Source organism: Trachinotus anak, unplaced genomic scaffold (assembly GCF_046630095.1).
Source record: "Trachinotus anak isolate AG129_WGS33_773 ecotype Australia unplaced genomic scaffold, CSIRO_AGI_Tana_v1 ptg000031l, whole genome shotgun sequence".
NCBI classification, from domain to species: Eukaryota; Metazoa; Chordata; class Actinopteri; order Carangiformes; family Carangidae; genus Trachinotus; species Trachinotus anak.
Genome location: NW_027273882.1, coordinates 4,596,522 through 4,624,521, shown reverse-complemented (window position 1 = coordinate 4,624,521; position 28,000 = coordinate 4,596,522). Strand labels below are relative to the sequence as shown.

At 40.0% G+C, this 28,000-nt stretch overlaps 3 protein-coding genes across 3 annotated transcripts; 2 read left to right on the top strand and 1 right to left on the bottom strand.

Annotated features, from left to right (window-relative positions):
• Positions 1-10: 10 nt before the first annotated feature.
• cunh1orf198 (chromosome unknown C1orf198 homolog) lies at positions 11-6,019 on the top strand. The gene is made up of 6 exons (XM_071467794.1): positions 11-433; positions 1,532-1,582; positions 1,795-1,905; positions 2,317-2,484; positions 3,054-3,413; positions 3,942-6,019. Exons 1-6 carry the CDS (start codon positions 11-13, stop codon positions 3,996-3,998), a joined length of 1,170 nt encoding a protein of 389 aa, XP_071323895.1. The 3' UTR covers positions 3,999-6,019.
• A 5,994-nt stretch (positions 6,020-12,013) lies between these two features.
• On the top strand, positions 12,014-16,238 carry clec11a (C-type lectin domain containing 11A). The gene is made up of 5 exons (XM_071467760.1): positions 12,014-12,244; positions 13,612-13,726; positions 13,964-14,071; positions 14,420-14,503; positions 15,677-16,238. The coding sequence occupies exons 1-5, from the start codon at positions 12,152-12,154 to the stop codon at positions 16,087-16,089; spliced, it is 813 nt and encodes a 270-aa protein (XP_071323861.1). The 5' UTR covers positions 12,014-12,151; the 3' UTR covers positions 16,090-16,238.
• A 1,113-nt stretch (positions 16,239-17,351) lies between these two features.
• selenol (selenoprotein L) lies at positions 17,352-27,510 on the bottom strand. Its single transcript, XM_071467759.1, has 9 exons — positions 27,315-27,510; positions 26,291-26,369; positions 26,091-26,144; positions 25,688-25,733; positions 24,914-25,041; positions 24,507-24,621; positions 20,052-20,174; positions 19,308-19,445; positions 17,352-18,497 (listed from the first exon to the last, which is right to left on the bottom strand). Exons 1-9 carry the CDS (start codon positions 27,418-27,420, stop codon positions 18,351-18,353), a joined length of 936 nt encoding a protein of 311 aa, XP_071323860.1. The 5' UTR covers positions 27,421-27,510; the 3' UTR covers positions 17,352-18,350.
• Positions 27,511-28,000: the final 490 nt, after the last annotated feature.

The following is a 28,000-nucleotide window of genomic DNA, read 5'->3' as shown; positions in this document are numbered from 1 at the left end:
CCTCCACAAGATGGCGCCGTTAACACACACACAGACTGTAGCTGCCTGCGCCCCTTCCCCCCGCCCACAGGGCGATGTGCGCCAGTTTCCTCTTCCTCACAATAACAACAGCTGGCAGCGGCTAAAGATGGCCACCGCGACCGTGGCGGGGCTCGATGCCCACAGGATGGAGGAAAAGAAGTTCGAGTACTTCTCCTCCATCAACTCCATGGCGAAGAAAATAATGCAGGAGAGGGAGAAAATCAAAGAGAAGCACGGCTCGTCCTGGGAGAAGATGACGCCGCAGGAGCAGGACAGCGCTATCGACAACTGGATGATGGACCCCCACATCCGAGCCCGATACGCTATGCACAGAGTTGAACGCGAAGAAGTGGTCTGTTACCCCAAACTGCTCCTTCAGACGGGCCAGAAGATCGTCCATTTCGGAGAGGAGGTATTTGAAGCGCATTTTAATCGACATCGGAGAGGTTTGAGTGTGTTTAAAGGGCAGGTTAGCATGTTGTGTCGCTGTTGCTAATTAGCCACGTAGCCGGTGAGATATGTAAACGTCAGAGTGAAGCAAAGCAGATTCAACGACGTAGATACATGTAATAGTTAACGATGGATAGATTTACAATTGCCTATTATTTGTAGACCGTGGGATATAATAGGTATAATAATTTAGTTGAACACTGGCGTCACCCAGAATTTCTGGTGCTCTTATTTTGTAAAATGTTAGCATAACACATGTAGGCTATAACATATAGAAAAGCTGGCCTACGCGTTTTCCCTTTGCCTTCATTATTACATTGTTACTACCTATTTATTATACATTGATGAGCCAAAACATTGTGACCACCCCCTTCTCCATATGCAGCTGGCCCTCTGAGTGCCACCAAAACAGCTCAGATCCACCAAGGTGTGGACCTTTGAAGACCTCTGGAGGTGCTCTGTGGCAGCTGGCACTTAGTCATTGACAGCAGATATTTTAAAGTCCTGTAGGTTGCAGGTGGAGCCTCTGGCAAATCAGACTTTTTCTAGCACATCCCCCAACGCCCTGCTGCCAGCTCTTGGTTTGACCCTCCTTGGACCAGTGTGGGTACTCGCCACTGCTGAATGGAGGCACCCCAATAAACCTTGTTGTTTTGGAAAATCCTCCAACCTTGTATGTGGTTATAATGATTTGGCCCTTGTCTAAGTCACTCAGGTCTTAACATCTACCCTTTTCCCCAGCATCCAACATTTTGACCACAAGGACCTACTGTACGCATTTAACGTCCAATATATCCCAGACCTTGACACGCACCATTGTTAATCAGTGTTAATTCTTTCATCAGTGATTCATAATATTTTGGTTTATTGATATATAGTCATCATATTTTCTCTTTTTTCTTGTAAGAAGACACTGTGACTTTGCACTCTAAATGAGATAACTTACTTGTTTATATACTAAAAGTATCACTTCTGTTATACCATTCTTTAAGGAAGGCCCAGAGTATAGATTGTGTGAAAGTTCAAGCTGTAACCAAAGCATGTGTGTGTGTCTGTTTAGGATATTACTTGGCAAGATGAGCATTCTGCCCCCTTCTCATGGGAAACCAAGGTAAAAAAAAAAAAAGATTCATTCACAAGTTTGACACAAGTGACTTTGGACAGAATATTGACATGTGCCATTTTCGAAAATATTGCAGTCATAAGTTAGCAGCTGATTTCTGTCTACTTTGTCTATTCTTGAAATATGTGGGATTATATAGGTGCAGGTGAATCTTTTTTTAAAGTTTGATATTGTTTAAGAACTGATTTTCCATGTTTCAGAGTCAGCTGGAGTTCAGCTTGACATCCGGCTCTGCAGACCAGGGGATCTCTGCCTCTCATGCAGACTCAAAGTCTGCAAAGACTCCTCATTCCAGCCAGCTCGGAACCAAGGTTTAATAAGCCTTTCTATCAACAATCTCAGTTTGATAAATTTCACTTTATTCTGCCAAATCTGCTGTAAAGTAACACATTTTAAGTGACCCCATCGACAGACATGTTGCATTTATTTGTATGGCTGTGGTAATGCTTTTGTACAAATGGGGTTTTATGTATGATTTCACAGTGTTTGTCCCATAACAACAGTCTGTTATATTCATAACTGGTGCTTTGTTGGCTTATTTCAGTTGTACACAGTTACAGTAGGAATTGATCTTTGAATAACCTTTACCTCAACTTTAATGGCATTTTTAACCAAATGCAATTTTAGGAATTTTACTGGAAGGACTATGCTATTATTTGTTTCAATGCTTCTTTTAATATTGAGGACAGTTAAATTAAGTATGTTATTGTTTGATTGTGAAGGTGTCTGTCAGTGAGGGCCGGAGGCCAGAGGAAGAGTCGTCTTTCTGGAAGATCAGTGCTGAGAGGTCCAGGCTGGAGGGGGAGCAAGCGGACTTCCAGTCCCTGACCCCTAGCCAGATAAAATCCATTGAGAAGGGAGAGAAACCCCTCCCCTCCTACCTCCGACAGGTAAGCACTCAAGTAGTGATTCTTACTATCTGGTAGTGTTTTCAGTTTAAGTTAACAGCTGCCGAAAATGTTCATATATCATGGCCGTTTATAATGGTGAGGTGCACATGTCCCATTTTTCTGTATCAGTTTCTTTAAAAAAAACCCAAAAAACAACAGATTGAAAGCTAGTTCCTACCCCAGCACTTGTCACTTTCGTTATCACGCTTTGTGTCCTGAAATAGAGTCTAGCCTGAAGCTGAGATAAATAGCATCTGTGAAGCCTCCACAAGTGTCAGAGAAGCAGATGCAGCCAATTTGCAGTAAAAAGCAACAATGATGTTTAATTTGTTTCTGAATTACCTACTTTGCTCTTCTTTCTTTTCTTCTTTCCTGCACTTTTATTGTTAGTGATATTTTTGTTAAGCTGTTTTTAAACAATTTCAAAACACCAGTATTCATTTTTTTGTAACTTTTAACTTGTGTTATCTTAAGTATGTGTATAACATAATTAACATCTATAGAAATCTAATATTAATTGTATCACTGACACTGAGAATGCAGCGGTTAATATTATCATTTTGCTACAGGAGTCCTCTGTCCCCTCCAAGGAGCCTGAGGCAGCAGAGTCCCACCCTCCAGCTCCTACCAGGTCCACAAAGCAGAGAGCACCCAAGCCTCCTGCTCCCCCACCCCCTGTCCCCACTGCTGTCAGTGCAACACCGGCATCCATCTCCATCTCGCCAAACCCTGCCCCACCTGTCAGCGTGTCCTCGACAGTGGCAGGATGGGAGCGATCTCAAAGCACCTTGCCATCAGTCAGCAACACCGTGGATGAAATGTTCTCCTCCAACATGATGTCAAAGCCCACCCACATCCCTGCCAGTGTGGAGAAGGAGAAAGAGGTGGAAGTTTCACCTAACTTTGACTCCAGCCCCACATTTTCCCAGGTGAGCTCTGCAATGGATAGATCGAGTTTTCAGAGCGACAGAAGTGCAGTTTCTAAGGACATTTGCTTTGGATTGTTTATTATACTCAAAATTAAATCAGATTCTATACGTTAACAGAGAAAGTGAAATTCCTGCTAATTCCTGCTGTGACATTACTGATTAGGATGTGGCCAGAAATGCAAGTGTACTGGATGATAACTCATTCATTGGGAAGTTTTGGTGACTGTCATCTTGCATCATCATCATCATTGATACATAGAAATCAAACTTTAGAGAGTTCACAGCAAGTCAAGTTGCACCTAACTGTGTCTCATACTGTAATATTATGGATGATGGTTATTATGTGGCTGCTATTCTTTGCTCAGTTGTTTTTGAGTAACTGCAGAGGAGGGCACAAACATAAACACACCACGGCTTTAACTATGTGCTGCAGCCGTATGTCACCATTGTTATCAAATGATCTTGCACAACTATGTGTTACACAAGTCTCTGTCTTTCCTAAACTGTCCGCTTGTTCCTTCTCCTCAGTTCAACACAAGCAGCAACATCCTGAAGACTGGATTCGACTTCCTAGACAACTGGTAAACCACAGCCCAGACCAGTCACCACTCTGAATGAATCATCGTCATCATCACTCTAAAGAAGGACCACACTGCCATGACTACAGACATCTAGATTTAAAAAACACCAGTCTTTAAAATGACCACACTATGCTCTTGTAATTATTTCCAGTGGCTTGTTAAGACATTATCTCACCGCCCGTGTGCTGGTGTTTTTTCCCCCATTAGAAGATCTCCTCACTGATAAGGGTTGAATCTTCCTAAATGTCTTGCCAAACACCCCCTGCCCCACCAAATGCAGAGTACGCAGGGATTGAACCTCACAGAATGTGCACACTGTTCTTCACTGTGCATCCACACTGTGATCAACTTGGATGAAGGGTCCCAGAGTTCAGACAGATTGGGGTACCATGATCTATAACCTATAAGCACATATACACCTAGCACCTCATGCATGTTAGGTACGTCTGTTGGCTATCAAATATCAAGAAAGCTAAGTGTAAATGCAACCAGAGTCATTTGAGACTGACTTAAGACGGCTAGCTAACCAAACTGTTATTGTTGTAAAGTGCATAAATTAATCTTGCACTGGCATTTTTGAAGGTTTCCAAAAAGCTTCAGGTTCATTAAACCAACTTTTAGACTGGAGTAGGGCTGACCCTCATTTGCATGTAGCCTGGAAAAACCAAGAAGGCAATCTGACGCATTTGATATGGCACATTCGTGTTAAGTGCAAATGAGGCCAGTGCTGCTAACTTACTTTTCCTCCTTAATGGTACAATGTTTAGCTAGCTAGCCACAATAATAAAGCAGGAAACCCGCAATGGCTTTGACTGTTGCCCAAGGATAGTTGGGTCATCTTTTTTAGACTGCACTCTTTCAAATAATAGTTTAATAAATGGGAAGGTCTGTTACAAACTGCTAACCACTTGCCGTTAATAGCTGTGGTGCACGAAAACATATTCCAACTGTCGGGGAAATAATATACTGTGGAAATCTAATGACTTTTATTGCCTAATCCCAGGAAACACTTGAGCTGTGGCCACATTTTTTCATACCTACAATACATTAACTTCTGTGCACATTGGACACTTGGAACTCTGGTAGCTTAGTCATCATGTTGCTGGCCGTGTGAATGCACAGTAAGGGTGTGACTTAGCTGCCTTCATGTGGACCTTTTAGATGCTACTCTATAGCAAGCAAGAACAATTTTATACAACAAGCATGTACAATTTTCATCTGCCAACACTAAAATCCTCAATCCATGTTTAAGTTTTTGTTTATTGTTATGAAGATTTTGCTCTCTTATGTGCTTTTATTTATACCTATATATTCCTATAGATCTAAGAGTTTTAGAGTTAACGTAGTGCTCAGTGCTGCAGTCCTGGCCCACACAGTGCAATTACTACAGATGATGTTCCTACTGGTTTTGGAATTCCTCTATTATCATGTAAGCTGTAAAGATGTTGAATGGATGGAGAAAATCCTGGAAATTTACCATTACATCACTTCATAGGAATATTGTGTGGAATTGATTTCCAGCTTTAATGCGTTCATTGAATTAGATGGTGGTTTTCTTCCTAACTGAAGTGGAAACCAGACAGTTGTTGTCTTTGCTATTAAAAAAAATAGAGGGAAGAATAGTTATGGAAGTACACAAACTTAGTCATGGAAAAACTCATGGACTATATGTCTGGGCTGCCGTGGGAACCTCTTACAGATGTCCTGTAAGGATTTGGCTCCCTGACAACACTTCCTTACCACCTCACCCCTCTCAACTTTCACCCGACCTCAAACTAGTGTCGAGCAAACCTAGTGTGCATTCATAATGACAATAAGATGCACTCAAATGTTGTTGTTTTAGGTAAATGGGCAGGCATGTAGTGATTTATAACACGTGTGTCACAGAGTTTACATGACTAGAGTACTATTTTACTGAATTTTATATTTATCCGCTGATTGTATCTTCTGCTATACATGTATATTGCACTCATGCATTCTGAGGTCACAGATTCGAAGGAAGCAAATAAATGAAAGTCAAACCTGTTTTTCATCTTTGTTCTTCTGTTCCTCTTAAGTTTTTGAACACAAACCCCATTACTTTGTAATAGTAAGTGGTGTTTTCCAGCTAATTTCAGCTTTATTCAACATGGGAGGCAAACAGATGCGGTCACTACAGAGGTTTCTGTTACGGCTGCAAATGCAGCATCGGTCATTAGTGGGTTTGATTTCATAAAATGAAAGAAAAAAAAAAAAACTAATTGAAAGAAACCGAAAGTTGGATGGTTAACCCAAGTCTTTGCTTCAGGGTGGTCAAGATTTTTTTTCTCATTCATGTTTGCCTGCTTGTTTGCATTCTTGTCGACCTCCCTGTAAGCTCAATGACATCAATTCCTGCAGCTGTAATTTCTACCAGATCCAAAATGCCATGTAGGAAAGGAGGGGGGAAGGATGTCCGGTGCTCAGGGGAAACTTTATGCTGTTCGGTTAAACAACACATTGGCCCAGTTCAGAATCATCAGACCTCATTACACTGTCTCCCTCAGGTGCAAAGCAACCGTCCTGCAGTATTTATTTAAGGAAGCAAGAGCATGACTGTGTTAGACAGAATCTACGTAACACACAGCATACATCTTCTATGACATTGGTAATTCATGTACATAGTTCTACTTTAAAGTTATTCATTTAATGCGTATCCCACATTATTATGAAATTACAAATTGAGGTATAAAAAAAATGAAAATGCCCTCCTTAGCAGACAGAAAAAAAAAATAAAACGGTGACATTTAGACAAATTACCTCAGACTCAAGGTTGTACTCCAGCTGCTCACCAGCAGCAACACAGAGTTACCTAAAGTGTGTCTGGGTAACTTCTACGCTGTGAATCAGAAACACTGGAGACAGACTAGTGAACCTAGTTTACTGATTCTTTGCATACAAGTTTGTGAGGAGCAGCATTGCTGACAGTAAATTATAAGAAAATCATAACAAAAATTTAAATGCAAGTATTTTTTTAATTTCATTCAATTAAATCTTTTTTTCATTGATTTGAAATATTTGTGGGAGGAAACTGGAGCACCCAGAGAAAACCCACGCATGCATGGAGAGAAGATGTCGTCTCCACGCAGAGAGAAAGCAGTAGAGTGAAAATTTGCCTCCTTCCTGTGAAGCTACAGTGCTAACCGCTGAGCCACCGTGCTGCCCTGTATATGTCTGTGAAGATTTATCAGTCATCCAGGTCATGGTCATCCAAGAAGGGTTGGATCGAGGGCAACTGGACATGGATGTTGGGACTTGAAGACGTTTGAAGAACCTCTGGGATCAGAGGTGAGATGTCTTCAATGAAGTCCAGCTGCCTTCATATGGCACTTGGAAACGCCACGACCTTGATGACTGAGAATCTTCACAGACATATTCCCAAGATGTCAGACTATTACTAAAGTACTTCTACTTTTTGCCCCAATTCCATGGTTTCACATAGTGAACGCATTTTTTCCACCCTTTACGTATTTTGGTCTTTTTCTCCTCAGAAGATTGAGGCTGGGGGTCATCGGCAGCAAGGTTTTCCTGCTCTGAGGTGGACTTAGCAGTGAGCTTGGGGCGAGACTCTCTCTCATAGTCTGAGATCTTTTGCTCCAGCTCCTGCACTTTCAGGGAAAGGACATTTTCATTTTCACTTTCAGATGCCTGGATTCTTTTCAACTCCTTAATGGCCTCCTTGTGTTCTTCTATCTGTTCAAGGTAGGCCTTCTGCTCCTTCTCCCAGGCTGTTTCTTTGACGGTGGCCTCCTTTATCTGAGTACTTTGCTGTTTAGTCAAGTTGCTGTTTAGTCAAGTTAGTTACATTTTTGGAGCTCGACTATAAGCTCCTCAGTTACATCTTCCAGGGCCATAGTTTCTGCCTTCTCTGCCCTGTACTTTTTAACCACACACTCAAAGCTTGTTTTCAGACGATTTAAGTCATTGCTCAAGACTGTCACCTGTCCGTCCAAAGCTTCAAAGGTATCCACAACCGTGGTTTGGAGCTTCTTTACAAAGTTAACCAATGTGTCTTGATTGAGGACCTTTGCCTTGTCTGAGGTCTTGGGCTCCTCCTGGCCACACTCATTTTCTTCTTGTGCTGATGCTTCTTGATGAACCACAGAGGTTTCCTCTGAGCTCTCAGCTTCGTCCTTTGTGGACAAATCCTTGAGAGTTAAGTTATTCTCTTTGCAGCTCATTTGAAGGTCTTGGATCTGAGTAATGAAGGTCTTGTTCTGCCTCTCCAAGGCTTGGAGTTAAGGCACAAACAAGGCTTCGCACTCTTTCCTCTCCCTTTGGAGCTGATCTTTGAGCTCACTGATTTCTTTGTGGAGCATCTTGACCTGCTCAAAGTCCCTTAGCTGCCTCTCCACACGCAGATCTTTCTCTTCATGAAGCTGCAGTTTAACCTTCTCAAGTTCTTCTTGCAGCTCATCCCTTTGCTTTCTAGAGGACTCTTTTTCTGCCTTCTCAGCCTTGCACTTCTCAGTGATGTCACTGACAGTGGAATCATTCATTTTATGGCTTACTATTTTTAGTAAATTGTTCCTTTCCCTCTCCAAGGCCTTGACTTTAACGACATTCTGGTTGATTATTGTTTGTCTCATACTCTCCATCTCTGCACGAAGGGCCTTCTCCCTCTGAGTGGCCCGCAGCTGCTCCTTGACACGTAAGTCTTTTTCATTTTGGAGCAGACGGGAGAGTTCACAAATTCTTTCTTGCATGTCACACTTATCATCACTTACCATCTCACCTACGAATAAGTAATTGTTAAGTTACCTAAGTTCAAGTACTTGTACTTGTACTTGTCTTTCAGAGGTGATGTCAGTTTGGCTTTTGTTTTTCAAATGCAGTGAAGTCACTCAGTGTATGGACTCATATGTTTGAAGGTAAAACAGTCTGTGTAAGTCTGTGATTCAAAAGTGATTCTGAGAACCAGACAGGAATGTTAGTGTGATGTCTGCCTGACAATGGCTTTGATCTTTGAAGCCATTGAAGTTGTGATGTTCCCACTGTGACACCATCACCGGTCAGTCATCAGACACACTGTGTTAGTTGGGATAGATAGAAAGAGATATAGATTCATCCATCCGTCCCGTGGCTCTGTATTCTACATTTTTCTTCACAAAAAAACCTTTGCAGTCGACATTGCACTTGCTCAGATCCTCAGCAGTACACCCACCAAACTTGAAGTCACTTGGATGAGCGGTTGTCAAGGGCATTCATTCATTCATTCATTCATCCATTTCTGTATTTATAGGCTTTATGCAACCTTTATGTGCAGTAGTTCTTAACAAGCTTTAATGTGCAAATTCAGTAGTTTCCTTTTATGTTGTAGCACAGTTCTGTGTTTTACAGTGTGGTTGTAGCACAAAATATGAATAATTTGGAAACTTTAAACCGGTCAGAATCAGACTTACAGCTTCTTTCTACATATATTATCTGTCAGTGTTGGCCTTCAAGGTACTGTATGTTTGTGTTCATCATCCCTCATGCTGAACTGAGGCACCTCTGTCCAGTGAAGCCACCTCCCTGCAGCACCACCCAACACCTCCAGAGCCTGAATAGCTCCTTTGTGTTCACTCTCAACTATTTTATTTTTTTCAACAAATGCTTGGGTGAATGAAAAGCATTACACAGTATTGAACTTGAAAGGGAACAGAAACAGGAGTGTTATTATGTTGACAGTGTGTTAGCTTCTGTCCAGTCGGCTAATAAAGCAGCCTGCTCCTCAGACATGACACTTTATTAAACTGAAAACAGAAACCATACCATCCTGTTTGCAAAGAAAAAAAAGAACAGGTCTGACAGGCAATGAGTTAGATTTGATCCAGGCTGATAATTTGTCCTATTTCTGAAGAATTGTGCAAGTCTGAGAGGTGTTGAGTCATTCAGCTGCCTCTGTACTGATGAGATTCTCCATGATAAATGAGCAAAGTGGGAAAGATCTGCAGTACAGTCCTGTTAGATGTTTGACTTTATAAGTGCAGACACATTGTAATCTTATGGGTAACAATACTATATAGTTATGGTGTAGTTTGAGAGGGTGCCTTTCAATGAAATGCACATATATTAAATCAACAGCTCTACTACTGTAACAATTTAGCTTTTGATGAATCACCGACTCAATTGGTTTATAAAATGTGAGAACATGGTGAAACACTTCCCCTCGGCAATTTCCTAAAGCCCGAGGTGACCTCTTCAAATTGCTTTTATTGTTCAATGAATAATCCAAAATACATAAATACTCAAGACAAAGAAAAGCAGCAAATCATCAAATTAAAGGGTCTTGAAGTTGATCATTTTTGGTGTTTATGCTTAAATATAAACTGATTATCTAAATGGTTTTTGCTTAATTTTCTAGTTGATCACTAATCATGCACTTGCTTTGATTGATGATTTTCAATGTAATTTCCTGGCATGAAAATCAACCGGGTCATCATAAGAAGAACACCTCTGAAGAGTCACAAATTTTTTTCCAGACCTCTGTTAGAATCCAAACTGACGTCTGGAAAAGGTTTGAAGTTTTGGAATCCATCGTGTCCTGGAACAGCTGTGTATGTGCAGCCATCCTGCAGACTCAAACACATCTGCCCCTCTTTGCTGAAAGCAGTTCCAGTCGCTGTAGGAGCTCCTCCCAGTCTCCAGATCCCTGAGCCCTGCCTCAGACGCTTCCCCTGGAAACTCTGCCGAATTCTTGTGGCATTTTAACTGGCATACCTCCTGCTACAGCCACATACACACACACACACACACCCATGTGTGCACACAGGCATTTACATAAGGTCTTTCTCTGCTTTTCATGTCGTCATTTCCCTGGAACAGAATCATGAAGCTCTATTTATCTTGCCATTGATTTATTTAATTATACTAGAAAAGTTTGGCAAGCAGACCTGATATTTTGCCAAATTAATAAAACGGCTGGGCATGTGTTTGTGTGTGTGTGTGTGTGTAAACCGAGTTTATGACCACAGTATACTCATACATACAGGGGTGCACTGTAGTGAGCTGAATTCACCTTTTAAGCCAGAGATAAACCAGGCAAAAACAAAAAAACAAACTATACAGGAAGCCTGAAGAAATCTGGACTTGAAATAGCAGTTTGACAAATCTTTACATTTAAAGTGCTGCCATGAATTTCTTGAAAGTCCAAATAAACATTCCTCTTTTAACAAAAAGAAAAGCCAGATTCATAAGCATTAAAACACACTCTTGCTTTATTCCATACACTTGTGAGTTTTGCTGCACCAACCTTACGTGGTCTGGTATGACCAGTAGCTTAAAGCGGCTAAAATTAGTAAACTTGAGACAGATACTGCTCTGTCACAGGCAGGACTTAGTTTGTTTTGACTTTCTGACCCTTTTCTACCTGTGCAACTGCTATGCCATGCTTTAGCATTTCATATTTTGCTGTCACTTGGCTGCTTTTCAGCAAAAGTCCATAAGCCAACACAAACAGGAAGTCCTAAAAGTGTCATAGGTCAAATTATAACAGCTACTGTGACAAGTGAGCAAATTCTATCTGCTGATAAAGAGCATTAAACATAGCTGAAAGCTCTGAAAAACCAGTAAGTAGATCTTGAGTTGGGATTGTTTTGTGAAACTATACCTCACTGTTATGAAGACAATATGCTTTACTGTTTGTCTTTGTTCATGAACAGCTGACAGTCTGGAGATAGATGGTTTCCACAGGACAGAGACCTGTGATGTTGGCCCCCTCTGTAAATCTGCACTGTTCACACAAAGAGTGGAAACGGGAGGTGGGAGCAGAAGGAGCAGAAACAAAGAGCTTTCCTGTTATTTGGCAAGACAGGAGGGAGAAAAGAAAGACAGACACACAGCAGGGATGTCTATTTGATTATTGTTCTTTTCTACCTGGTGTTTACACCTCTCTGCTTTTTAAGGGGAGTGTGCACCAGCTCCCATTCACGTTTCTAATGGGAGATTATTCCTCCTGCTTTCCCGCTGCTGCTCCTGCTTCACTGCGTCCTGGATCACATCTCTGAGGGAAGCACAAGGGTCAGGAGGGGAAGAAAAGTGAAAGAGAAGAGAGGGAGAGAGAAGCAGACTGTGGAGAGAGAGAGAGAGAGAGTGACTCAGAGGTGCAGAGGGAGTTTTTGCTGCTGAGGGAAAAGCAGAGTTGTTGGGAAGCAGAAAATGGGACCGGCTGCCACCTCGCTCGCTCTGCTGTGTTTATGTTCTCTGGGTGTGTGTGTTCCCACGGGGATGGCCGACGCTGCACCAACACAGGTCAGGACTCTATATGTACAGTATGTGTTCTCTCTCTGAAAACTACATCTTTATTGGGCATGTTACCGTTACTGTTGTGTCGTGCACTTTCTTGACTTTGATCCAATACGCCTGTTTATTTGGGTAAGAGACTGAACCCATCGAATATCCTTAAATCAAACACAAAACAGTAAGTACTGAGACTAATTTTGCTAAAATTGAGCTTGAAATCTGCTTCAGGAAAGTACAGTACCATGTGAAATAGGTTGGCTTATCTATTGTAAGTGATGATGTCATGGATGGATGACACACACCAGACATGTTCAGGATAACAATGGTGCAACAGCAGTGGTGAGACTGGTAGTAATGATGACACACCCAGAGGAGCAGGTCTATCTGGCAGGTTTTTCCTCCACAAAGACTTAATGTACGTCAGACTTCAAACTAAATCGCCCACTCATAAGCTACTGAGTGAACACGATCACAGTGATATGGGCCCTCAGTCTGCCTGTGGAGATTAGACTGGTGGGCTCCCTCTCCTCATTAAAACCCTCATAAAGACACAATTGTATAGGTGTGCTCTCTCAGGGTTTGGGGTCTGAAATTACATTCAGTTTTTTAAAACCTATTATCATACAAATTAATTCCCCTGATTCTTATTTTATTGATTAGTTGAATCCTTTTTAAATGCCATCTATTGTTGCACTGTTTCTCTTATAAACTGGTTTTAATTAGTTTTTTTATTGTTCAGCCTCCATTTTTATCTTCTCTTGTAAAACATTTAAAACAGTGTGCTATATAAATTCAGCTGATTGTTATCATATGATTATAACTGCTGATACTGATCAAAGTATAAATTTAATATTGGCTGCAAATGTGAGTTCTGTCATACAAATTAAACAGTGCTGAGGCTAAAACCACATTAAATTAAAAGCTTATCTCCACCTTTATTGTGTTCATCATTAGAGAAAAAGTAAGATGACAGAACAAAATTACACAACTGAAATTAGACTGATGATTAAACGACCATTCCTTATCAAGACTGTTTATCATATATATATATATATATATATATATATATATATATATAATGCATGGAGCTAATTAATCTGAAATAATTAGAATTAGTCAAACTCCTTCTTGCAGCCTAATTATAGCAATCATTGATAAAATTGTTGGCAGAGTAACCTAATGAATGAATGATAATAATGAATGAAATAATGAATAAAAATGAGTGTTTTGGATAAAACAATAATGAGCTTGTTTTGAGCATCTGACGTTTATTTTAATGAGATCTAATGAAGCTTCACAGTGTGATTCAAACAGTGACATCATTGTGATTTGTGTGTGCGTGTGTGTGTGTGTGTGTGTGGGTGTGTGTTTCTAAGGCTTCTCTGCCAGAGGTGAAGAAGGCAAGAGGGGATGTTCCAGACATTCTTCCAGAGCCTGAACCAGAGCCGACCAGCCCAGTGTCAGACTTTGAAAACTCATACAACTACGTCTGTACGTGATTTCATTCATCTATAAATCATGTTTAAAGCCTCGTCCAGGCCAAAAACATCATGGTTTTATTCATAATAGGCAAATATTTGTAGCATATGTCAGCCATCATATAAATGTCATAACCATTTTCAAGTAGCACAGTCATATTTTGTTTTATTGTGAAATACATCTGTATTCTCTTATGTTCTCTCTCATGTTTGTTCCTTTGCTTGTGCTTTACTGTATTCTGTCCCACAGTATCCCGACTGGCTGGTCTGGACCAGGCGATCCACAAGCTGAATGTTGGTCACTACACTCTGGATGTTAAAGTCAGTCAGCTGATGGACCGTCTGTCCAAGATGGATGGTAAGATGCTCACTTTCTTCCACAAACCTACTGATAACATCCACATTTCTCTTTCCTTTTTAATCTTTTACATTTAACACCCTTGTCAAGTTATATTTCTGCTGCACATTTGTATCAATCAGTGCGATTTTCAAACAGATTAAGAATTAATGTGGCGCCCCCTTGAGCCACAAAGTGGAAAAAGCAGTTGTGAGATGCCTCAAATTTTCCAAATTTTGTCCTGCACGAAAGCTGGTGCAGGAGTTTGTTGTTGCAGATCTCCAACCTGAAGAAGACTCATAGGACTGATTCCCTGTAATAACATTCATGTCTCCTTGTTTCTGTTGTTCCCCATCACTAACACGGCAGCCAAAGTCGGGGAGCTGGAGGACAGCATCCGGGAAGTCTACCAGCACAGCAAGGACAACCGCAAAGAGATTGGAAGACTGGAAGGTAAAACTTTCCCTCAGATGTCTTGTTCTTCATGTGAAAAAATATTAAAATATTTCAGGCAATTTGTTCTGATTTCCCTCTGTCTTCTGTATTATAGTTTAGACAGTGTGATAACTGAAAATGTAGTGGTGGTACCATATGTGAATGTTCCCATCACAGTATTATTCAGGAACATAACACTTTTAGTTCCTGTCACTTTTACTAATTTACCACACTGTTATCAGTCATTTCTTTACTTTACATTTGATTAAAGTGATGTTGCAAATGTTGTGCTGCAGACCAGACACGATTTTACAAGGAAATCACTTTTGTTTATTGTCTGTGAGACAAGTGAGTAAAAGCACTTCCAGAAAACAAGGGCGAATGGCAAACAGGACACAGGATGTAACATGCAAAAGTTGAAGCATCAGTGTTTAGTATTGCGCAAATACACAAGATGGTTGTACTACAGTGTAAGGCTGACTTTATGTTTGTATCAAAAAGGTGAGTTGTTATTAAGTGACTCATCTGTGATGAATGAAAGTAAACATTAAAGGTCATTGGTCCTCTCAATATAATCTCTTGCCCTACAGAGGACATGATAGCTCATGAGGATTATTATCTGCTAGAGCTTGAAGCTTGAAGCTTGAAGATAAAGTTTCCAGACGCAGTTCTGGATAGCATTAGAATTTGCTGTTGTGTCTGGTACTAAAACTCACATTTTAAAGCTGCACTAATCAGTATTTTTATATGAAATGTGGGACAAATGACTGTAATTTTAAATAGGTAGTTAGTAGTGATGTTAAATATCACTAACGCTGCAGTTCACCTCAGCCTCGCAGAGCATTTTAGCATCTTTCAGCTCATTGTTTTGGTTTTATGGCTGCAGCTTTGCTTTTTTGTTCGACTCTCACCGCATCGTGTCTAGCAGCAGCAGACAGCTGATCAGCATCCAGCTGGTGAACAGAGTGGAGCTATCAGCAGCTAAAGAGGCTGTTGGTAGTGGCCAAAACAGAACTACTACAAGAGTGAATATTTGATTCAAATTCCTCAGGTCAACACAAACTCAACTCCAAATGCTAATTTAGCTCTGAGTCTTTTTTTGGTTTTACCACTAGAACCCGATAAAGATAAAAATTGCTCTAATTCTAAATGTGTGATAAAGCATCTGTCCTGTTTTTCTCTGCTTCTTAGGCTGCCAGAAGGGGCGCAGGATGGGATACAAATGTTATTTAGTGTACAACAGCTATGAGGATTACGCCGGAGCATCCAGGAAGTGCCTGGAACGTGGTGGCCGCATGGCGATGCCCCGTGACCGCAAGGAGCAGGAGGCCCTGGCCGACTATGTCAAGTCCTTCTTCCACCCGGGGAACTGGCCCGTCTGGCTGGGCATCAACGACCTACGATCTGAGGGCATGTACCTTTTTGATGATGGGACCAGGGTGTCATACTTCCAGTGGCGCAAGCACTTCCTGTCCAGCCAGCCCGACGGGGGCAGGCGGGAGAACTGTGTGGCGATGTCGTCAGATGATGGCGACTGGTGGGACCACTACTGTGATCGGACCATGAACTATCTCTGCGAGTTTGATGACAGGGTGGCACTTTAAAATCAACACCTTTCACAGTAGCTTCACTCTCCCACCACTTTACTGCTTTCTCTAACTTTGACCTCCAGTAGTTGATTTTCAAATAACTTATTTCCCTTTAAAAGAGACTTTAAACATACTTGGATTGGTTGCTTTCAAAGGTGGGGAAGTTTTCAATCCCCCGCAGGAAACCAAGTGTGTTTTCATATAAATAGCCAGTATAATTTAATTTGGATTTAGAATTTGTGTAGCATTGTATAAGCAGTGTCTTAGGTTTTTAAGGTGAAACTTATGTCTCAGATGGGCACAAACGTATATATAGCTATTTAACGTCTGATAGAAATAAATAACACTTTATCAGATTATGTTACTAATATGAATGTTGTATTGTTCATGCAGCTGCAGTGATATGAATGTAAGCCAGTCAGGACTCTGCTGTGATTTCATGCACAGAATTATAAATATTTGTTTGAAGTTTCCAAAAAAGGGAAAACCTGAAAAGCTGGAGGAACTTTCTTCGGAATCAGCACGAACTCTTGAAGACATAAACTGGTGTGTGTTTGGGTTTGACAGAAACTAGGCAGCGCTACTCTGTTACTTAAGATCTTTGAAGATTTTTAAACAAAGGCCGGCACAGAGTGTGACTGCGCTGTTAAACTGCTGATTCTCCAACATCTTTGGCAAGAACAGACCAACATTTTTAGAGATTTTGTTTAGTTTCACTTCTGAATCCCCCAGAAATGACACATTGCTCCATGTAAATGTGTCCGGAGTCCTGCAGTATATAAAGTGAGAAAGTCGTCCTGTACATAAAAGTCTGAATGTAAATGTTTTTAATAAATCTTTACTAAATGTTGACATGGTTTACAGCATAATTTTCTGAAAAAAAGTTAAAAAGGTGTAAGACAGATTTGTGTCATCAGTAAGGCTGAGTTTCAGTGCCAATGCCAAAATGATATTGAGAAATATAAACATATTTTTTACAGAATTTAACAAAAGAAGCTGAAAATCTAAAATGAAATGTAATCTAAATACATTATAACCGTACAATAACTTTGTCTAAATAAAATAGTCAAAACTTTTGATATGATTTAGGAATAATCTCATTGCGTAATAAGTAAACAAGATAAAAATTCTGACCAGATATTCGACAACAGTTTTTCAAACTTGACATTCTCTAATTATTTTGTTCTGTGGACACATTTTGTCAAATTCAGTTCGATACCCAGCCCCACTCATCACAAAGTTGGGCATGTTGTTATCCTGAATAATCTTTCACATCAAACAGTCCTTGATTATTTTATTTTAGATATTAAAAGATAAGATCTGTAGCACAGCAGCAATCATATGTATTTTTCTACAGTAAACATTTCACAGTCCAGTAGACAAAAGTTGTATCTAAAAATGTATCTGTATTAAAAGATGAAATTAGAAATGGACAAATTTTATTCCGATCATCTCTACCTTGACTAGCCATATGGAAGAAAATTAGTTCAATGAAGTTAATGATAGTAACATCATGTAGCATGATTTCTGGGTAATGCAGTTGCGTGTACCTTTCAAAATTAAAAGTGTGACCTCTCACTGCCACTTGGAGCTGCCAAAATCCAAAGCAGGTGAAACCAGCTTTAAAGTACAGCCTTAAGAATGAGAGCTACACTGTCTAAGATTATAGATCTGGGTAAAACTGCTTAAGCAAATCAGTGTGTTTTTAAAGTGAAAAAAACATTTATATCATATAAAATTAGATTTTAAGTCATACTACTCATTACCTCCGCCAAGGACGTTATGTTTTCACCCGTGTCGGTTTGTTTGTTTGTCAACACAAAAAGTACTGAACTGATTTGCACCAAACTTGGTGGAGGGATGGGGCATGAACCAGGGAAGAACCCATTACAGTTTCGTATGAAACTGGTTAAAGGGGCAGATCCAGGATTTCTCTTTCTCTAACATTGCCAGATAGATGTTTTTGTAATTTTCTCAGGAAATAAAGTATGGATGTAAGAGTCAGACAGATGTGTGGGGCTGTTTGGCCTTGGCGGAGGTATGTGTTCTACAGAGTCCCATCCTAGTTTTAAAATGCTGCCTTCACAACATTGACACAACAAAGAAGATCAGTTGTCTTTGCCGTACAGTTTTTCATCGGTCACACCTCTTCATGGTGTCATGAGCGCGAGATGTGACGTCATTAACGTGAGTCAAAGAGCTGCTCTTCCTCTGTGGTGTCAATGATGTGTCAAATCTAACCCCAGGCGCTGTGTCTCCAGATGTTTGCATGTCTTTCACAACATGCTGATGTTTTTCTTAGGGCAGCCTGCAGCATCCACGGCCTGCAGGATGTCCTTCACAGCCGGCCTGTCCATGGGGGTTTTAGACGGGTGAGAAAGAATCACCTTCCCCGTTTCATCCAGCAGAAAGTCACCTCCCATCTGAAACAATAAAAACAATCAATATATCTTTTATCCTAACATTAAATTAAATTAGTAAAATAAAAGAGGTGAGAGGTGGAGCTAGTCTACCTCACTACCAGGAGTTGGGTTCTGTGTTATCGGCCACAAGATAAATCTCTGGGGGTTGTGCGATGACTAATGAGGGAAGGTATTCAGAAATCTGACATAATCTGTCCACTTTGGGTCTCAAACAATTATTTAAATGAGAGCTGGAGATCTGAAACATGACAAACAGCCCCAACTAGAAACTGTGTTTTTGTTGTTAGAGCTCACAAGCCAAAGAGGATTGTTAATCTTTAAGCTTCTTTTTTTTTTTAAATATAGAATCTTAATCTCAAACAGCTGTCAGATAAAAGTAATGAGGTTACAATAAGTTCAATATTTCCCTCTGATGGGTTGAAGTGCGAAGTAGCTCAAAATAGAAATACTAAAGTCAAGCACAAGTTCAGTACAGTTCAGTTACCTTCCACCACTGATGATTTATTTTGAGCCTTAAGGTGAGTCCTGCTTTATTACCTGATCTTGAGGTCTTAAAAAGGTATTAAAATCTAGCTTTAAGACACAGTTTGTCACTTGTTATTGAGCTTACATGGTGCATATATCTAAATAAATATGTATTTAAATATGTATATTCAATCAAACTTCCCCACAGTAAACCTGAGATTATGATATAACGCACACAATGCGCAAACAAGAGCAGGTATCAAAGCTGATTTGTGCTCCCTGCACAGAAAAATAACAGCCCTGCATCTCAGCACATATTTCCTCGATGTCTTGTTTATCTTGTACCTGGTAGATGTCTTCCAGCAGACGATGGGGGACGTCAGGGAAGTCTCTCTGGACAACTCCGTACTCTGAGTACTGCAGCAGACAGCTGAACTTCATCACTTTGGCGTAGGACGAGCCGAGGCCAAAACTCCTGTAGACCTGCAGCAGAGAGGACATCGACTGTGTTAGAAAAATACACATTCTGGCAGCTTTATATAATCATAAACACTCATTTGAGTGGAAATAAAACATCCGCTTGGGATTCAGCAATATGAAAAATATTTGCTGGATAACTGAATCAGGTTCTTCACACACTCATCATGATTGATGAAATGCTTCTGTGGCATGTGGAAAATCTCTTCTGTCTACATATTTGGTTGATTGCCCTCGTTTCCATCTCACATCTGCTAACATCTGGTGACTGACTTTTCCGAATAAAAGGTTTTGAGGTTTGAGCTTTTATGACACATCATCAAACAGCTGCTAAATCCTCTGCTTCCCTAAGCTGTGGCCTTATTTTGTGTTTGTGCTGAGTCAGACGTCGGTTTCCATGATTACAGCTGCCTCTTTAATTTTTATGCACCTGCCCACCAGCATTGGATATAAATATATAGACAATATAATAGTCATTCTTTTTGTTTTAATTCATTTCTACAGAAGCCAAATCCTCATTTTTAATTTTTTTTGGAATTCCCTTAATTTTCTTATTGTTATTCAAATTAAATGTGTTGATAAAGGTTAAAAAAAAACAAACCACATCCTGACCTTTCTCTGTGGATCAAGCAGCATGTCAAAGGTACATCCAGTCTGCTCCAGCCACAACTGAGCTCCCTCCGAGCTGCCAAACGCAACCACCAAGACCTTCAGTGACCGAGCCTCAGGGACAGCCTGCAGAGAAACAAAATGAAAGAAAATGAAATATAACCACTAATAACAAGCCACCCAAAGAACACACATGGATCACTTTCCCACATTTATGTTTAAATGCCAGTAGCTTATTTATATAAAAGCAAATGGGCAGTGGCTAAAAGCCTGAGTAAAGACAGCCACTTTGGAAAATATGTTTCTGATTTGTTTGCCACTCTACATCTATAATAACCTGTAAAAAACAATGAGTCCAAAACAGCTGATATGACAACTGTTGGTGGCAGGTTATATCATTGTAGCGAGCCAAAGTGAAGTGGTAAGACAGACTTATCTGGATAGCTGACATTTTGATTTGAAATCAGCTTCCAGAGCTTTTAAAACTAAATGACTCTGGCAACATCTGGAGTTCGTCAGTAATGTACGCAATGACATTAATTGACCACTGGGGCAGCAAACACACCGCGACCAACAGAAGAGCAACTGGTGTGTGCTAGTGCAGCCAAACAAACATAGAGCTCAGAGGATTCACAGCAGTTTTATCAATCTATCTTAAGAATAAAGTCAATAATTAGCCTTTTCCACCATGCTGTGACTAACCAATGATCTGCTGCATGCACACATCACATGGTTTTCCACATAACGCCGCTACACAGTCACAGGAGTTGTTATTGTTTCAGGAGTTGTAACTTGATGATGTGTTGAAAGTGTGCAGGTTTTCACCACCAGGTGAGGTTGAGACAGAGATGCACTTCCTTCTAAAATGTAAATCACTGAGTGAAATAAGGAACACTGACTGTAACCAATTCAATTCTGTAATTCCAAATTTCAATGAACTCAGTGACATCTCAAAATGAAAACTACATCTAGGAGAAGGAGATAGGGCACAACTTAGTGCCCAATATACATCAACATGTCTCAACCTGAAGGACAGTGAATGACCTAAACACACACGTGCGCAAATAATAATCTGTAAACATATAATTAATATATACACATGTATATATTACTGTATGTTGCATTTTGTAATTTGGAAATTGTTATTTGATGCTTTGGCAATATTGTTTTTCTAAAAGTGTCATGCCAATAAATTGTATTGATCAGTTAACAGGAAGACTTTTTTTTCGATCTATCTATAAATCAAGAAATGAATGAATAAATGAATGAATGTCTGCCCTTTGATTTTCCGCTCATCCAATCAACTTCTGATTCGGTGGGTGTACTGCTGAGGATCTGAGGAAGTGCAGTGTCGACTGCAAAGGTTTTTTTGTGAAGAAAAATGTAGAGCCACGGGATGGATGGATGAATCTATATCTCTTTCTATCTATCCCAACTAACACAGTGTGTCTGATGACTGACCGGTGATGGTGTCACAGTGGGAACATCACAACTTCAATGGCTTCAAAGATCAAAGCCATTGTCAGGCAGACATCACACTAACATTCCTGTCTGGTTCTCAGAATCACTTTTGAATCACAGACTTACACAGACTGTTTTACCTTCAAACATATGAGTCCATACACTGAGTGACTTCACTGCATTTGAAAAACAAAAGCCAAACTGACATCACCTCTGAAAGACAAGTACAAGTACAAGTACTTGAACTTAGGTAACTTAACAATTACTTACTCGTAGGTGAGATGGCGGATAAGTGTGACATGCAAGAAAGAATTTGTGAACTCTCCCGTCTGCTCCAAAATGAAAAAGACTTACGTGTCAAGGAGCAGCTGCGGGCCACTCAGAGGGAGAAGGCCCTTCGTGCAGAGATGGAGAGTATGAGACAAACAATAATCAACCAGAATGTCGTTAAAGTCAAGGCCTTGGAGAGGGAAAGGGACGATTTACTGAAAATAGTAAGCCATAAAATGAATGATTCCACTGTCAGTGACATCACTGAGAAGTGCAAGGCTGAGAAGGCAGAAAAAGAGTCCTCTAGAAAGCAAAGGGATGAGCTGCAAGAAGAAAGTTAAACTGCAGCTTCATGAAGAGAAAGATCTGCGTGTGGAGAGGCAGCTAAGGGACTTTGAGCAGGTCAAGATGCTCCACAAAGAAATCAGTGAGCTCAAAGATCAGCTCCAAAGGGAGAGGAAAGAGTGCGAAGCCTTGTTTGTGCCTTAACTCCAAGCCTTGGAGAGGCAGAACAAGACCTTCATTACTCAGATCCAAGACCTTCAAATGAGCTGCAAAGAGAATAACTTAACTCTCAAGGATTTGTCCACAAAGGACGAAGCTGAGAGCTCAGAGGAAACCTCTGTGGTTCATCAAGAAGCATCAGCACAAGAAGAAAATGAGTGTGGCCAGGAGGAGCCCAAGACCTCAGACAAGGCAAAGGTCCTCAATCAAGACACATTGGTTAACTTTGTAAAGAAGCTCCAAACCACGGTTGTGGATACCTTTGAAGCTTTGGACGGACAGGTGACAGTCTTGAGCAATGACTTAAATCGTCTGAAAACAAGCTTTGAGTGTGTGGTTAAAAAGTACAGGGCAGAGAAGGCAGAAACTATGGCCCTGGAAGATGTAACTGAGGAGCTTATAGTCGAGCTCCAAAAATGTAACTAACTTGACTAAACAGCAACTTGACTAAACAGCAACGTACTCAGATAAAGGAGGCCACCGTCAAAGAAACAGCCTGGGAGAAGGAGCAGAAGGCCTACCTTGAACAGATAGAAGAACACAAGGAGGCCATTAAGGAGTTGAAAAGAATCCAGGCATCTGAAAGTGAAAATGAAAATGTCCTTTCCCTGAAAGTGCAGGAGCTGGAGCAAAAGATCTCAGACTATGAGAGAGAGTCTCGCCCCAAGCTCACTGCCAAGTCCACCTCAGAGCAGGAAAACCTTGCTGCCGATGACCCCCAGCCTCAATCTTCTGAGGAGAAAAAGACCAAAATATGTAAAGGGTGGAAAAAATGCGTTCACTATATGAAACCATGGAATTGGGGCAAAAAGTAGAAGTACTTTAGTAATAGTTTGACATCTTGGGAATATGTCTGTGAAGATTCTCAGTCATCAAGGTCGTGGCGTTTCCAAGTGCCATATGAAGGCAGCTGGACTTCATTGAAGACATCTCACCTCTGATCCCAGAGGGTTCTTCAAACGTCTTCAAGTCCCAACATCCATGTCCAGTTGCCCTCGATCCAACCCTTCTTGGATGACCATGACCTGGATGACTGATAAATCTTCACAGACATATACAGGGCAGCACGGTGGCTCAGTGGTTAGCACTGTAGCTTCACAGGAAGGAGGCAAATTTTCACTCTACTGCTTTCTCTCTGCGTGGAGACGACATCTTCTCTCCATGCATGCGTGGGTTTTCTCTGGGTGCTCCAGTTTCCTCCCACAAATATTTCAAATCAATGAAAAATGAAAAATGAAATAAAAAATACTTGCATTTTAATTTTTGTTATGCTTTCCTTATCATTTACTCATCACACTTTAGTGAGGTCATAGACTTATATGTAGACAATCAATTAACTAGGTTCTTCAGCAGTCTGTCTCCAGCGTTTCTGATTCATTCATCAGGTGGAGATACACAGTGCAGAGAGTAGCCTGCTAGTGAGGACATTTTTATTATTTTTATACCTTAATCTGTAATTTCATAAGAATGTGGAATACACATTAAATGAATAAAGCACGACTAAGTACATCTTGGAAAGCAGAAATCGCACATCTCTTGTTTTTTGCGAATGAAAAGTTGAATTCATGAGTAATCAAACACACATTTGCTCAATTCAACACACTCCAGACTGCTGCTCCAGATGTATTTGGTCTAGTGTGACCAGCTTTATTGACATTCGGTAGGTTTATCCATGATGACGTTGTCACTGTGTGAGCACAGAGCAATGACCACCCTCGGCTTTTGCACATATACCACATAAAGGTAAAGATCGTGGTGGTGACTGCATGATGAATGCATTGCATGGACATGTCTTCACAGTAGCTGGGGCTGGTCAAAGGGGGTTTAATTACAGTAGAGGAGCGATGGCAAAATAAAAAAAATTGACGGCTCAAAATCATTTGTAGTTTCAGTCGTAGTACACAAAAAGGGCAAAAAAGTAATTTAACTACTTGAATCACTATACACTCATATGAATGCAGCTTAACTAAAAAAGCAACAGCTAAATCTAGTTAAACTACTGGTTTAATTAAATGTAGTTGGCTATAGAGAGGACCTTATGTGTTTTTGCATAACCTTAGGGCCACTGTAGGTTCTCCTTCTCGTTTGGACAGGGAGGGGAGAGGAGCATTCAGTCCATTGCAGTCTGCAGCCTCACCACTAGATGCCACTGAATCCTACACACTGGTGCTTTAACTTCCCTCAATACAACAAAAAACAGGTGGGAGCTGCTGATAAACTGACCTGACTGGCCTCCAGCTCGGCCACGTGGTCTCGTCATGGCAGTCATCCAAAATGTCTGATGAGAACCAGCAGCAGCTTCTGACCCTGGCCCAGGTACTCACCCAGAGTCACACTCCTTTAACACACAACACAACACAACACAACGCAAAAGCCTCAAAAACAGCAAGAACACAAGAAAACCTGATTTAATGACATGCTTCACATGGTAAAATCTGATTTGCAACCAGACTGTGGTTTTTAATTAACAATTAAAAACACATTTCCACCCAAGGCTGGCTGATGAAAACGCAATAAACACCACATAAAACTAACTAATGGCCTGAGCTGGTGTTTGTTGGCTGCTCTGCCAGATGCTCAGACCTGGTCTCGGGCTGATTAAAGTGGTAACCAGCAGTGTGTGAACTCACTTTCCACTGCGCCCATCAGTGAATGAAGTATCAGGGCTCAGACTGTCTGCGGCCTTCACCCCTGAGAGCTGTCCGTCTGTTGTCTGCAGACCTCTGTCCACACTCTCCAGGAAGGAGTCCCACTCACTCTGCACACACAAACAGGTGGTTTACACTAAATTCATCTCTGTCTTTAATCAGAAAAGTCAGCTGGGTTTAAAGTTGTAAATACCCACAAATAAAATGAATTAAAAGCAATGTTATCTAAAAAAATTTTAAGAAACAATAACGAAAAAAGGGCCAACCACACAGTGAAATTAATTTTATAAAGATACGAAACTTTGAAATTCTAACATTCGAGAAGCTTAAAGCAAAAGCTTTTTGTTGATGATTAATTTTATGCGCTAGCCTGGACCACTTCGTGTTTAATAGCAGCTTTATTGAATGTTTTTTACATCACAAATGCACCAAATACTGTAATTTTACTAGCCATTACTAGAATCATATAAAAGTATTTTTTGCATTATAAAGCATTTATGGATTGTATCAAGTGAGTGTGAATCTTAACATTAGCTTTAATACACATTTTACATACAGTATATGTATTTTATATGTATTTTCTTATTAGGATCATCACTAATGGGTGTGGACTTGGATCTTTGCTGTATGCGATGTTTAATCTTCCCAGAACAGAAGGCAGATTTAATCATGAATAAATCATGAATTTTAGGCCATGATGAGCAAAATCAAATACATGCAAATTCAAAAAAAATAATAAAAAAAAAACATACAGACCTCCAGCTGCAGAAGCTCCTCCACCTGCTCTCTCACTGCTGCATGGCTGCAAAAATACAAAAACAAGTGTGATAAAGAGGCGTCAACACTGAGTTTGCATTTCCATGAATTAGTAATAAGACAGCAACCAACTACAGGTTTCAACATTTTTCAAACTGTAAAGCACTTTGGATCAAGTGTTTATACAGAGGATTAGTCAAATTATTATTATTATTTTTTTTTAAAAAGAAATATGTTCTCATCTCTTTTTTGTGCGTTTTATTTTTAAATCCAGGTAGTTCCTTCATGTGTTTCCTTTCACTTGCCTTGATAAACCTGTGACCTCATCCCACATCAATTAACTGTTGCTTAAAGTCTCAGTCACATTATCAAAGCTGAACTTCGATTTTATACCTGTACTTACTGATAATACTTCCGCCAAACGGCCTCTGCTTCACTCCTCTTCTTCACTCCAAGGCTGCTCAACAATAATAAAACACTAGATTAACTTAAAAATATAAAAATATGTGAACATTTGATTTAAAACAGCTGATTGACTTAATTATACATTATCTAAAGACACAATTATTTTGTGTTTCTGCAGGTGTTGAAGCCACCCCCCACCTTTTGTAGAAGTCTGTTCCAGCTGTCATCAGGCCAAATAAAGTGGTGATCTTATATGGGACAAAGTTCTCCAGGGAGGCTGTGTGAAAACAAAGGGCAGCATTATTGACCAAGCTGATTTGTGCAATGCCATTATGTTGGCAATAAGCATGACAAGGATTATATTACTCCACTTTCTTGCCAATGGGTCTTTTAATCCAGTGACTTGATCACACTGATCTGCTTCAACAAGGCACAAAAAGGTTCTTCTGTAGCCAGCTTGTGAAATATTCAGAAGGGATCTGTGAACTACATTCATATTACATGGTAACTGTGACAAACACGCCGACCCTGATGTAGTGGGTGAACAGAGTAAAAGCAAATGCAGCTGCAACTTAGAAGAATGCTACTCAATTTTCTGGACTGATCTGACGCTTATTCTTACTTAGTGAAAATTTAACCCCAGACTCCATTCTGATTTCCTCTATTTTGGCACTTGTATGCTTATTAGGAACAATACACAAGCTATTCAAGTAAATTTAACATTAATTCTAAATGAATCCAATGTCTCCTTCAATTCGGCGTGAATATAACCTGTTCAGAAACAAGACTTGAGGTATTTATTTACTTTTTTATAACTACTAAATTTTAAATGAAGTCGGAGACCACAGGATTTTATTTTATTTTATTTTTTGGACTGGATGTGACGTTTATTCCTACACAGTAGAAATGTATCTATTTAAGTTTCCTGCAGTTTGAAGCGCTTATGCTTATTAGAACAATACAGGATATTGGTTGTACAACAATAATCCATTTAACGGTAGGTACCGTAACGTACGTACAATAGGAAATACTGAAGGTAAAATTTCTTAACAGTGAGTGTTATATGTATCTTCTCTACGCCGAAGTGCTCATAAGACCAAACCAAATTACAACATTGAAGTCGTTTTCTACTTTTCGCCTCCTTCCCTCCTTTGCAACAAAATACATTAAAGCTTTCAAATTTTCAATGAAGTCTGTGATCATTCCTCTTGACCGGTCCTACCTTCCGCATCCTGCTTGGCTGTCTGAAGAATAACTTTGCCCAAGTTGACCAACAGAGTCAGAGCACTTGTTAAAGTCTCTTCTGACACTGTCACATCCTCAGCCATGATCAAGCCGAGCCTGAGGTCCGCAGCGGACTGGTGGTTAACAGGGATGTTTCATGGCGGTTCACCACCGGTCATGTAAACCAAAGCGCTTCCGTACCATGTGACTACAACCGTGTGACGTCAACGCCTGAAGACGATCTGCAAAGAGAGGGAGATTTGAGAGAAAATATTTATAATAATTATATAATATATATATCATTGAAGAATTTAAAATAAAATTAAAAAAAACCTAAATTAGAAAAAAATCACCCAAAATTCTGAATTCTAAATTTTAGTCACATACTTTCAAATAAGAATGAAAGATGATTAATTTCATTGATTCAGCAGCATGATAATCCACAACACAGCATACTGTATTTTAAACCACAGCTAGAATCAGTATATTATTAACCTCTGAAATGAGGAAGAGAACCTGTAATGGAAATACTTAAGTAAAGTTCAAACATCTATTTTGGGTTAAAAAACAATAAATACAAATCATAATATTAATAATAAAATAATAAAATCTTGATGATTTGATTAAAGATTTCTTTATAGAATAGCAACTCATTTGTTGTCTGTTTAAAATTTGGGACCATTT